The following is a 13,167-nucleotide window of genomic DNA, read 5'->3' as shown; positions in this document are numbered from 1 at the left end:
CACCCGTGCGAACCCCCATTTGGGCTAAAATTGGGATAGTTTTTCCCCCCACAAAAACGGCCCTGTCTGGCGCCTAACCGCTCGTACGTTACCGCTTACACTCCTGCGGAGCGATCCTTTTCCGCTTTCCCCTCCAAAAAAATGTTCTGCTGTTCGAAAAACATACTAGACACGGTAGAGAAGAGGAGGAGGGGCTATGGGATGTACACGGAAAAGAAGCCAAACGATGAGGGAAATGAATTAATATCAATATGTGACAATAAAGTGTCCATCGTGAACATTTTAAGAAGAGGAAATGAGTCGACGTGCAAGGCAAAGCAAGAGAAGAGCGAGACCGTTAAGAAGACACCACCAGTGTGCAAATCCAATGTGCTCAAATATTATGAGGCGAACATTTTGAAGGAAAAAAGCTCCAAGGGGACATCCCTTACAGATGTAAAAAAAAACGAAGAAGCGGAAAAAAAAAAAGGAGATACACGCAAGTCACACCATGATAAGCATAAGAAGGATGTCATTAAGCACAAGCACGAGGTGGATGAGTTTTCTCATTTGAACACGAAGCACAAATTTAAGGCTTTGAAGGAAATACAGAGGCAGCTGAAGGATTGCATAAAGGAGCAGGAGTTTAGCATCCACGACGATATTTTGTTCTTGAACATATACAGGCTGACCCACAAGAAAATGTACTCCCTGCTGGACAGGAAAAGGAAGAGCGCGGTAAGTTTGGGGGCAGCAGTGGGTGCGTGGGTGCGAATGTACCTGTGTATGTATTTGTGTATGTACGCATGTACGTGTATGCCCATTTGCGTCGTGACTCCCCCCCAACCGTAGTGCACACCAAACGGATGCCCCCCTTGTTTTTCCCCCTCCACAGGGCCACTACAACTGCAACGAAGTCCTGGACATGATACTAAACGGGAAGCTGCACAAAAACAGCCTAATTAAGCGAAAATCGGAGGCGCAGTATGTATACCTAAAGGAAAAAATCAACGAAATTCATTTTTTAAAAAATATGGAGCTACAGTACTATCTCAAAATTAAGAAAAACATACCCTCCATGAAATCCAAATTTGAAGAAAACTACACGAAGGAAAACTCCCTATTTCTCGAATTCAGCGAAGCGTTATTAGCAGAAAAGGTAAAGTCCCTAAAACGCTTCTTCGTTTCTCCCTACTGTAAAAACATTGTAGAAATAGTTTTAATACCAAAGCAGAAGAACAGAAACTCCTTTTATGGGCACCACAAAATTTTCGCCGACCTGTTTGTAACAAAACATATTTCCGTATATTTTTATCACCTCATTGAGAAAAAAATGGAAAGGCATAATTTGGCAGGGAGGACAGGGCCCATACATTTAAGAATAAAATTGAAGACAAACTACCCCCAAGCGATAAAGACCATTTTCAGGTACATATACGACAGGAATTTGAACCTGCACGAATTGGATTTTAAATTGTTGGTGAGTGTTTACATGGAGTGTGTTCATTTGAAAATTCCCAGCATCGTGGATGACGTGACTGAGGTGATTTCGCAGAAGGCCACCTTCGACAATATCATTGGGGTGCTGGGGCTGGCCTCCACCTTCAAGCAGATCGCCACTCCCCTGTTCAGCGACTTCGCGCGAGTCATTTCGGACTCGGGGGGGTACCTCTTCGCGAGTAAGTCAGGCCAAGCGGCGCGGAGCGGAGCGGAGCATACGGAAGTGTGCACACGAAAGTGTGCCTACGAAAGTGTGAACGTGAGAGTGATCACACACAAGTGAGCATGTGAGAATTATCACACCCACGCGATCACACCCAATTGATCGCACGAAAATGCAAAATGCACGCTTGCCTCACCGCCGCCCCCTTTCCCGCCTCACCGCCGCCCCCTTTCCCGCCTCACCGCCCAGAAAACTACCACTACCTGCTGGACAGCGAAACGTACAGCCACTTCCTCCGCAGCGACAACCTCATCGTGAACGAAATGAGGCTGTTCATCGAATCTGTGAAGTTCATAATCAAGAAGAACTGCGACATGAAGGAACAAAAGTTAATTTTCCAAAGCATCCGATTTAGCCTCCTATCAAGGGAACACCTCCACGAAATTTACCAGTACATGAGGAACTGCTTTGAAGACATTTTACATAGCAAGTACGACGAGACGAATTTCATCTGCATGAGGTACCGGCACTCCAAGTTGAGGATAAAGGGGGAGTGCCCAAACAGTGACCACGGGGAAGCGTTAAATGCGGCAAGTGCTGAACGAAAAGAAATTGCTCAAATTGCTCAAATTGCTCAGGGGGAAAAAGCAGATGGTGTTAAGGCAAAGGAAGACGTGGCGACTGCTGGAAGACCCCCCAAGTTGTCATTCTCCGAAGAAATAAAGCACTTAAACGAATTTTACAAAATAATAAATAAAGAAGCTTTTGAACCCCCGTACTTTAGTAAGAAGAAGAAAGAAATATCCGTTAAGGGACTAACCATTTGTATGAACAATATTTATAACATCCTTTTTGATCATATTTTCCAAAAAATGGGAAATCAAAAAGAGGTAAAGGAGAGGTGCAGGATATGGAAGGAAAATAAAAACTTTTTGTGTGTAAACGATTTTACCAATGAGAAGTACTCCTTCCAATTAATTAAAAAAAAGGGAAATACAGACAAATATGCGTTTACGCATGGCGACGAAAGGTTAATAAGTGAATGTAAATTGGTGTACCAAATTGTACAAAGCAAAGAGAGTAATATCTCCATCGGAGTCATTTTAAAAAGGAAGGAATTAAACAGTTTATCCTCTCAACAGAATTGTAAAATCCCAATGGCTTTACTCCAATGTAGTGATCAGCTGGTCATTTATTTTGATTTTTTTGTAAATGATTTTTACGCGTGTAATGTTGACAGTAGCAGCTCCGCCTTAATGAACAGGACCAAGCTGAACATACATGCGCATGAAAATAAATTGCAAAATGGGGATATGATTATTTACAGCGTGGCCGTTATAAATCAAGCCCTCGAAATTGACATCAGCATATTACCAAAGGGCATCAGCTTTTCCTTCTCCTTTGCGCTGCTGAAACCGACCATTTTCGGGGGGCAGGTCATAAGGAAGCCCTTCATCCACGTGGCGCCCTTCTTCGCCCTCAAGGATGCCTTAGACTCCATTTCGGTGCCCACCGTAAAGTTTTAAGCGGTGGCCACACGAAGCACGTAAATGTGCGTTCTGCGCGTGTGCTATGTGTGTGTATGTACGGATGTGTACGTACGGCGCGCGTGAGCTCGCACGGAGGTATGCCCTTCTCCTGTGTGTGTGTACGTACACGTAAATATGTTTGTGTTGGCCGTTTGCTTCGCCGTTTGCTTCGCCGTTTACTTCTTGACTGCTTCTCACCGTTTGCTGTTTTTTTTCATTTTTGCATCTGGCGTCACAGGCCTCGGCCGCACAAGTGCTCTATTTTTTTAATCCCGTTATGACCCCCTTTGAGAATTTACTTTTTCACATGAGAAAAGTTTTTTTTTTTTTTTTGCGTCAAAAGAGTTCTTTTTAATTTGCATAAGGCAATGCACATGAGTTCATCACATGTGCATTTATTTATATGTATACCAACGCACAAGCATATGATATGCCCTGCTTGCGTTCATATGCGAGCCCTGTGCGTGCGGTACATGTATGCATGCCATACACTTTTATACATATACAGGAGTGTATGGGGTGGACCGTTGAGCATTTTGCCATAGGGTAGATAGGCAGCGCTTCGTTGCTCTCTTTGCTAGTATTTCGTTTTTAATTTTTGATTCTTTTTTTTGAAGCTAACCTCCTTTGGTTTTACCCCCTCGAGGTGTTTATTATTTTTTTTTTTGGTATTTGTGTTTATAATACATAACAGATATGTTTGCCACACTGCATTATTTTATGGGGGTATAATTTTTTTTTTCTTTTTTTTCTTTTTTTTCTTTTTTTTCTTTTTTTTCATTTTTTTCACCTTGCTATGCATTTTTCTTTCCTTTTTGCCTACACAATTTTGCCTTTTTTTTTTCCCCTGAGCAACAATTTAGTACTTTTCTGTTTTGTGAAATTATATAACACTTTTGAACGCTTTAAATTTTTTCACACTTATAATTAAGCACAGATGTTTTTTCATCTGGTTTGAATTTGTCACATGATGTTAATTCCTAGCCGTCCCTCCCCCTCTTTTTTTATGCATGAAAGTTCTTCTACGCAGTAGAACTCGTCGCGGCGTCACACCTCTCACTTGCATCTTCCTGCCCACCCAGCGCGCCAAACGAAAAAGAAAAAAATTCGCGCAATTAGCGGGATTTGCGGGATTAGCTGAATTTGCGGCATTTGCGGAATTTGCAAAATTAGCAAAAGGAGCAAGAGAGCCCTTCTTCCGGATACACCACTTCTCCCTCATCATACAGCCCAGTCCAGCAAAGATGACTAAAAAAATTTCTAAGGTATCGATGCAAGTGTGTGTACGCTGAGATTCGGTTCTCCGTTGACTGACTGATTCGTTGTTTACGCGAAACGAGGGGTGTGTAAAGCGAAAGCACAAAAAAAAAAAAAAAGGAAAAAAAAAAAAGGAAAAAGGAAAGAGATAAAACGTGGAACATATAACGTGGAACGTAGAGCGTAAAACGTGCAACATATAACGTAGAGCGTAAAACGCTAAAAACGGGGCAACTAAAAACACCAGCACACAAACAAATTGACCGATAAACCGGCGCAAACGCGCGAATTAACCAATTGGCCAGCCAACCAACACATGCGCACAAAAACTTTGTATGTTCTCGTTTGTGAGGGCATCTTCGTCACCACTTAAAACCATGGCGCGCGTGAACGTGTGTTCTCATCTGCTTACAGTTATTTTATTCCTTTTTTTTTTTTTTTCATCCTCCTGGGGCCAACCAAAGATGAACAAACACATCTGTATCTATGGAGGCTCCTTCGATCCAATTACTCATGCGCACGAAATGGTCCTCGCAGAAGTCAGCAGCCTAGACTGGGTAGACGAAATATGGGTGGTCCTCTGCAGGTGTCGAAATGATAAGCACCTAACGGAATTCCAGCATAGACATAATATGTTCTCCCTAATCATGAATAATAATTCACCAAAGATGTTAAAAAATAAAATTTTTCTAAAAGATATTGAATGTAAAGAAACCACCACTCCAACTTATGATTTGCTCAAGATGCAAAAGGAAAAATACCCAAATTATACATTTTACTTTACCATTGGATCTGATTTACTGAATGATATTTTTTTTTGGGATAATGGAGAAAAGCTAGTTGCAGAAAATAACTTCATAATAGTCGAACGGGGGAATTTTAAAATCGATGAAAATGTGCTGAAGAAATTCCCAAGCTACTATTTAATAAAAATTGAAAACATGTCTTTTATTAATTATATTTCTTCAAGTGACGCCAGGAAGATGTTATCCCAAAAGAATAACTCGGAAGATCTGCAGAAGTATATCCACCCGGTTATTATAAATTACATAAAGGAACATGACTTGTATGATAACAACTCCGCGTAGCATGTTAGCGTTTACGTGAAATTAATTTTCTGTCACTATCCCCGTTGGGCTGGGCAGGAGAAGCGCCTCTATTCGCTGCCCCCCCACATATACCCTCTCATTACTCCCTAACTGTATATTTTATGTCACCAGTTCTACGCTGCGAGCTTCGCACTGCATGTCACGCGTGAAGCGTATTCATTACACGCTTCTCCCCTTCTCCCCTTCCTACCCTCCATCGTAAAATTTGGCTCCTTTTTACTTTTTGAAAAAATGTTTTGAATAATTAAATATTTTTCATGTTCCATTTTCATACATGTATAGGCGTTTATTTTTGAAAAAAAAATAGACGATATATTAATTATTACCTTTTTCAGCGAAAGCATGTGTCACCGTGTGTGCCTCCGTCCCTTTTGATAAAAGGTGAGTAATTCGTGGAAACGGGGGGGAAACCCTCAATGCACGTTTTTTTTGTTAGTTGCTTCGTCTTCATTTTATCCCTCTATTTTGCGCCTCCCTTTTGCGCCCCGCATTGCCCCCCTTCGATTTTGTTTTTCATACCCCTTAACCATTTAATACGATCCCATGCGACAACTCATTTCATGGGCTAAAGAAAAAGTAATTTTTTATAGTAACTCCAATAATGGGAGTGATAAAAAAAAAAAAAAAAAATTTGCTCTTGCTATTATTTCGTGGGGCACACCACTGCTTTATACGTACTTATTGGGTATCACCCCCGGGGGAGCATTTTCACTATAACCCTTTTTTTCCTTTTTCCCATTTGGTAAATTGCGGCCATTAAGTTCACGCTTCAAACAGAGTTACCTATTTCAATTTTTTATTCTTCAGTTTTTTTCTCAATGCCACAACTAGGGGGGGTAAAATTACCCCGTCTTCTTTAATCACATTGCTTAGGTCAGCGTTATCGTCATCCTTCTTAACAGGCTCCTGCGGGTTGTTCATTTCTTCGCAGCATTTTAAAAAATAGGCATCTGATTCTAAGGTGTTGTTCATTTCATCCAACTTATTTTTGTGTATTATGGTCTGGTACGGCGCGAAGGACACCATGGCTTTGAACTTACCACCATTGGAATCGTAAAAGAATTTCCCATGTTGTGTTTTTATAAATTCCTTTGTCTTCAAATCATCCTTAAAGGATAAGTACATTCGAGAATGTGTTATATCACCCCCCTGATTTTTTGGTACACATCCGTTAACATAGTAGTAATAATCTAATTCATCTTTGAGGTTACTTGGGAAGGATTCAAAAAAATTATCTTCACTTAAAGTTGGTGGTAAATGTCGAATGATGATTTTTTTATTATGTACAGAGGATTGTTCCTTCTTCAGTAAAGTTACCAGCATATCTTCTTTTTTTTTTAATACCTTTTCGCTTTGCAATTTTTTAACATGGTTATTGTCTGCATGTTGGTTCGTTTTATTATTATACTTTGTTATTTTATCACGGCCTTCTGCTTCTTGACTCTTCGTGCTGAGCGATTTTCTATTACATTCGTAGTATTTTAGGTCTTCGTATTTTTTTTTCTTCTCGACGGGTTTTTTTTTGCCACTATCTTCCCGTTCTGTCGGTTCTTTCTTTGCCTCATTGGGGGGGTTTCTGATGCTGCTACTGTTACTGTTACTATTGCTATTATTATTACTATTGCTATTACTATTATTGTCGTTCCTTTTCACCTTTTGTAATATTTTGTACGGTCTTACGCTCGAATACATGTTTTTTTTGAATATTTTTACTGCCTTCTTTCGCAGTGCGAATGGGGGTTACGCATCTGCTTACAGATGGGTTTATACTGCAGGTATATGCTTACCGTGTATACCCCTATGTGTATATTCTTATGGATGTAGGTATGTTCTCATGCGTATGTGCGGTTGAGCCCTCCCTTCGAAGATCTGCCTCCGAAAGAAGCGCAGAAATTACATTTGCAGCGGCGTTCACATGTTACATACGCACTGCATTTTGCTTTTCCATATAAATGAAAAATTTATTTATACATTTATTTATTTATTTGGGGGGGAGAGGGGAACAATTCAAAGGCGTTGCACATTTTACGCCATTGCCTTTGTTATAGCTGTTTTACACGGCCAACTGTGCGCGGGAAAAATATCTCCTTGTATCAGCGCAGGTGTTGAAAAAGGGGATGCATATAAGATATATACACTTTCTAAGCAGCTTACTCAAAATAAAGGATTTCAAAAGGAAGCTCCCCCATGCATATAACATTTTTTTACTTCAAACGAATCTACAAAAATGTTATGAACAAATGGTGACTCACGCTTGAAGGGAAATATATATGTGCATGCGAAAAGGATAAACCTTTGCGCAGTTTAAAGTACCTTTTTTGAGAAAAAATGTACAGCAGAAATGTCACTTCAAAGGAGGAGCGCGAAAAAATGCAGGTACACCTTTTTCTGTGCCTTTTTACGCCTATTTTGTTTTCCACTTCGCGAAGCGGCATGCATATACGCGGATTTACACGTTAAAATGGTTTAAAAAAGGAAGAGAAGCAGAACTGTGAGGCGTAGATCAACAGCGCGTGCTTCCTCATTATGGTATCTGTCTGCTGGGGGCATATTTTTTCGCTCAGCAAAGGTGTACAAAATTGTGCCTATTTAGCAGAGGAAAAAATGATGTTGCCAGTGTAGGGGGAATTTCCCCTTGGCGCTTAAAGGGCGAGGGAGTACATTCGACAGATGCGCAATATGGATATGTGCCTTTGCGCTTACAGTGTTCTTCCCTCCTTTTTCTAGTTAAAAAGGTCTTTTACAAAAAGGAGAAAAAGCGGCATTCAAATGAACTGCATTATGGGGATATCAGACGTGGTGAACGATACGCTGTACTCGCAACAGTCTATTTTTTTTTCCCCCCCATTTTGAACGTTCTTTTGCTTAGGTATGTGCCGCGTTTATAAGTATACATGAGCCAAAGGCTTTAACTCTTCCAACCGTGCTGTGTTTGCAAGAACGAATGCAAAATAGCACGTTTTCCAAATACCCGCGACTGCAAAGGTTCACATTTTGTCCTCCAATAGAGCGCATGTTTTGTAAAACTTTTAAAAAACAAAACAAGAGAACTTTAGAGGGGATGGTCCATTTATTTTGCAAAATGGCATTTATTTATCTGCACCCCACAGTTTACCAATTTTTACGAGAATGTCCACAAAAACGAACGCTTAAAGCATTTTCCAGCATTCCCCCGAGTAATGCTAACATTTTCTGGTTCAACTGTACCAGGAGCGAATTACTGAAAAGATGTTTTTTTCCCTTCACTTATATGCCATGTTGGCAATGGCCTTGTTGCTGAGCAAACATCAACGTGTAAACCGTGTTTGCAATTATACACCTCACACAAGTGTGTCACCTGCGCGAAAATTACCCCCTGTAACATTGCCAATTTTGCGTTAATTGTACAAAGTTTAACTGCGCCGTGCAAACAGAGGAGCTTCACATGCGATAGACGCATCGGTGTGGGAAATATATAACAGGCAGTTTAAAGCCTTAAGCGTATATAATGCCGATCAATTTTGCTAGTAACGCTCCGTAGCACGCAAACAAGTGCCATAAAATGTCTGTACATATAACCATTTAGCAATTACGTAAATAAGCACATGGACATGCTGTTCCACGCGCCTATCTGCGCAAATAACTGGCGATCTGATATTTTGCTAACATAAGAGAAGTGTGTTTCTAATTTTCCTCTTTTTTCATTTTCACAAAATTGTATGCAGCTCGCCAAATTGAAACACATGATGTACATGTGACGTGGTGTTACATATAATATAACACTAAATCGTAATTCTGTTTAAGATGAATAGCATAAAAATAAAATGATGTTCATGTTAAGTTACACCACGGCGACTTTATAAAATCCCGTTCACTCCTTTTGTGCGAAAATCGCAAGTCATCGTATCCCCTTTGCATACGCAAAATGAAAAAAAAAAAAACAAACAAACGAGCAAGCAAACAAGCAAACAGAATGATGAAGCAAATTATGCCGAAACAGCACGATCGGCAAACATATTTCCTCATGCGATCAAAATAATTCTTACATGTAGCCAAATTAACACAAATGAAGTAGGCAATCTTCTCGTATTTTTTTTTTGCTTTAAAAGAACACGCATGATGTGATAGCAAAATAAATGCAAGCACCCCCCTCTCGTACGAACGCATTTAACCAGTTTGCACAGGAGTACGATATAGCAGTATAAGCAAAGGGTTGGTTGTCACATCTACAATTAAAAAAGGGTTAAAAAAAAACTCAACCGATTTGCAGAGAAAGTACGTAAAAATATTTTGGGCCTCTCACCCCCCAATACATACTGCTGCAGTAGGAAAAGGAATAGAGAAAAAAAGGCGCCCATTCATGAAGTACCCAATACAATGAAATTTTTCAGTATAGAAAATTAATAACCCGCAGCTGAGAAAAATACCAAATTACGCATGACAAAATAAAGGACCCTTTGGCTCAGGGCATATGCATATGTATATATATACATACATATATATATACATACATACATGCGTACTCTTACCTACAACGTGCAAGTAAATCGTTTTTCCATCATCCCATGTACCTTTCACGAGGCAGCATTTTCAAAATAAGCCTATTGTGTAATACAGTAACAATATAATGATTTACAAAATTTATAACAACTACTCCCGGAAGCTTTACGAACACAGAGATAAATTCATGAAATATTTTGCTTCTAAAAATGAACCTGTAAACATTTATCATGATAAATTTCAGAAGAGTGTATATTTCGTGTATGGAAATGCAAACTACAACAATTTCAATGAATACCCAATAGTTCTGAACCAAGAAAGGCAAAGGCACAATGGGAGGAGTCATGCGAAAGCCAAAACTATTTTATTCGCAAATATATTGGGCCTAAGTGTGGCTTCAAAGAAAGATGAAAATTTAGAAAATAAAGACATAAGTATTAAAAAAAATGAATTTAGTTTAATAAATAATAAAGGCAGAATGTCTACAAATTCGAAGGACACTCACAATTTGGAAGCAGACTCTATGCACCCAGGAAGGAATAAGAAAAAATCAAAAGATGATAAATATGAATATTACCAAGAATTAAGTGAATATAGTAACATGCAAATATTCTCTAGCAATAGCCACCATGAATTGGCCAATGAAATATGTTCCAACTTAGGGATAGGCTTAGGCAGAGCTTATGTCGGAAAATATAGTGATGGAGAAATAGCCCTCCAAATAATGGATGAAGTTAGAGGTAGAGATATTTATATAATTCATTCTACCCCAGCGGGTGGTAAAGATATTCACTCCCGTTTAATGGAATTGTTTTTATTCGTTTCTGCATTAAGGAGATCTTCTGCAAAAAAGGTTACCGCCGTTATACCGTACCTAAATTACTCCAGACAAACTAAGCAATTGGATGATTTCAATTATGTCCATTCTCTGGGAGCACCTGAAATAGCTATACTATTGCAAGCATGTGGTGTTGATGCAATTATTTCAGTTGATTTACATAATCCACGAATTGAGGGGTTTTCCACGGACGAAAAACTTTTCCAACCCCATCTTATGAATATTAATCCCCAATCCTTAGCTGTGGAATATTTTAAAAAAAAAAAACTTCAAAACCCAGTTATTGTTTCGATTGACAATGATGGAGCAGAAAGGACAAAGGAATTCTGGATTCGAATGAAAAAGCATTCTCTTAATGCCGGGTTTACAACGATTGTTTCCAGCTCATATAACGAAATGAACAGTAGGGAGGGGCATCCAAATGATGATGGAAGTGAAAGCAAAACCACGTCTAGTAATAAATATTTGAATCTGTTTAGTCAAGATAGAAGAAAAAATAGCAATACCACACCCCCCGTGAAGAATGTAGAAAATAAAAATATAAATCAGATAACTCCAAATTTTGAAAAGGAGAAATTTACCATAGTTGGAGATATCAAAGGGTGTGACTGCATTTTAGTGGATGATATTCTGGACACTGGCGAAAAATCTAAAAAAGTTGCAGCTCTTTTGAAAAGTGCTGGAGCTAGCAAAATATATCTTTATGCTACTCATGCTATCTTATCAGACGGATGCATTGAAAAGATTAACGAATCCTGTATAGATGAAGTTGTAACAACGAACACTATACATATTCCAAGCAATATATGTTGTGAAAAACTGCACATTTTGTCAGTTGCCAAATTAGTGGCTGAAGGAATAAAAAGAGTTCAGAACGAACCATCACAAAATGCACTGGAAGATTTCTCAGATGGAGAAGTAGTATTGAAGGAAAAATAACCTTTTCTATTTTTTTGAAAAAGGTTATATTATCCTAATTATGGCTTGTGAATGCCAGAAAAGGTTAACATGTAATGCACAACACCTACCTTTTTTTTTTTTTTCTTGTCAAATTATAAGTATTTTTTACAAAAAGATATACACATTCGTTTTACCCTGTTGTAATATACAATACTAACATGTCTATAGTTAAAAGAGCATTTAAAAGGTTACATCCAACGTCAAAGCAATACATTTCTTTATTTTGCTTGTATATGTTCCTTTTTATTCTGGCTTGCGCTTATTTATTTGTTGCTCTCCTTACACATATATTTACATGTTTATTCGTTTACCTTTACATTTGTCGTATTAATGAATAAAATGATATGTCTAATTACTCATATGATAAAATAGAATTTTTGCTTTCAATATGAAAACTGCTTCTAATTTTACTTTAATTACAAAATTAAACATAATTTAGGAAATTGCTTAAAAAGAAATACGAAATGCTGTATTTTTTCTATAAACTTATTTTTATAACAAAATTAGTAAGGTGCTTTGAAAATAAATTCTAATGTTTCCGTTTTTTATAATTATATTTATTTGTATATGAATATGAATATAATTTTTTGTGTCTAAATTTTTTTTTTTTTAAGGAATATAGCATTTATAATTTTGAATCATTTAAGCTTCTATTCATTTTTGAAAACTTTGTAAAATACACTTATCAATTGGCATGCAGCACATTTTTCTTTTAAACTTTTTTCCTCGATTCTATTTTAACACATCCACTCTGATGTAATTAGTTAATAAGCAGTGCCCAAACGCCGAGCTATGTGCAATGAGCATACTTTGAATTTGGCATTTCTACCGCATAAATAAAAAAAAAAATATGTACTTCTAAATAGATGAAAGTAGGGACTAACGTTAAGACACATTTCTTATTATTCTTAAGGCAAATTATTAAGTTCCATCTATTTTTGAAATAGAATACCATTAAATCCTTTATTTCAAAAGAATTCGCAATAGGACAAATTTCCAGAAAATGTGTACATAGTAATTTCATGTTTTCTATTTCAATTCAGTAAATTATCCTGTGTAATGGATTTTCATATTTTCTACGTTTCATTTTAAGAGACGAACACTTTTCTTATATCATCGTGTCCATTAATTTGAACTATAACTTCTCACTACATACAAATGAATTTTGATGATTTTGTTAATGTTATATATGGAAAAGATGTATTTAATGATGAAAACTCCCATTATGTTAGAGAAAGCATCTTCCCATATTTATTGCCTGTAATTATCTAACACAAAGCTGTACAATAAAACATGATTAATTTCCCATTTTTATTTACTATTATTATTAGAAATTGTTTAAATTTATTTTCT

At 37.7% G+C, this 13,167-nt stretch overlaps 4 protein-coding genes across 4 annotated transcripts, besides 13 other annotated features; 3 read left to right on the top strand and 1 right to left on the bottom strand.

Annotated features, from left to right (window-relative positions):
* Positions 1–141: 141 nt before the first annotated feature.
* On the top strand, positions 142–3,168 carry PVX_116505 (hypothetical protein, conserved; the record flags this gene model as incomplete). The annotated part of the gene is made up of 3 exons (XM_001615545.1): positions 142–717; positions 875–1,658; positions 1,892–3,168. 3 exons carry the CDS (start codon positions 142–144, stop codon positions 3,166–3,168), a joined length of 2,637 nt encoding a protein of 878 aa, XP_001615595.1.
* Positions 3,169–3,359: 191 nt separating this feature from the next.
* Positions 3,360–3,384: a microsatellite.
* A 326-nt stretch (positions 3,385–3,710) lies between these two features.
* Positions 3,711–3,738: a microsatellite.
* Positions 3,739–3,958: 220 nt separating this feature from the next.
* Positions 3,959–5,516, top strand: PVX_116500 (hypothetical protein, conserved; the record flags this gene model as incomplete). Its single annotated transcript, XM_001615544.1, has 2 exons — positions 3,959–4,436; positions 4,893–5,516. The coding sequence occupies exons 1-2, from the start codon at positions 4,182–4,184 to the stop codon at positions 5,514–5,516; spliced, it is 879 nt and encodes a 292-aa protein (XP_001615594.1). The 5' UTR covers positions 3,959–4,181.
* Positions 5,164–5,187: a microsatellite.
* Positions 5,243–5,282: a microsatellite.
* An 804-nt stretch (positions 5,517–6,320) lies between the features above and the next one.
* On the bottom strand, positions 6,321–7,613 carry PVX_116495 (mRNA decay protein, putative; the record flags this gene model as incomplete). Its single annotated transcript, XM_001615543.1, has 1 exon — positions 6,321–7,613. Exon 1 carries the CDS (start codon positions 7,227–7,229, stop codon positions 6,321–6,323), a length of 909 nt encoding a protein of 302 aa, XP_001615593.1. The 5' UTR covers positions 7,230–7,613.
* Positions 6,417–6,448: a microsatellite.
* Positions 7,268–7,290: a microsatellite.
* Positions 7,614–9,157: 1,544 nt separating the features above from the next.
* Positions 9,158–9,196: a microsatellite.
* A 441-nt stretch (positions 9,197–9,637) lies between these two features.
* PVX_116490 (ribose-phosphate pyrophosphokinase, putative) lies at positions 9,638–12,208 on the top strand. The gene has a single exon (XM_001615542.1). It carries the CDS (start codon positions 10,144–10,146, stop codon positions 11,791–11,793), a length of 1,650 nt encoding a protein of 549 aa, XP_001615592.1. The 5' UTR covers positions 9,638–10,143; the 3' UTR covers positions 11,794–12,208.
* Positions 10,009–10,032: a microsatellite.
* Positions 10,088–10,109: a microsatellite.
* Positions 10,712–10,752: a microsatellite.
* Positions 10,831–10,877: a microsatellite.
* Positions 12,209–12,418: 210 nt separating the features above from the next.
* Positions 12,419–12,445: a microsatellite.
* Positions 12,446–12,447: 2 nt separating this feature from the next.
* Positions 12,448–12,467: a microsatellite.
* Positions 12,468–13,167: the final 700 nt, after the last annotated feature.

Source organism: Plasmodium vivax, chromosome 12 (genome assembly GCF_000002415.2).
Source record: "Plasmodium vivax chromosome 12, whole genome shotgun sequence".
NCBI lineage: Eukaryota > Apicomplexa > Aconoidasida > Haemosporida > Plasmodiidae > Plasmodium > Plasmodium vivax.
This window is presented reverse-complemented; position numbering and strand designations above follow the sequence as displayed.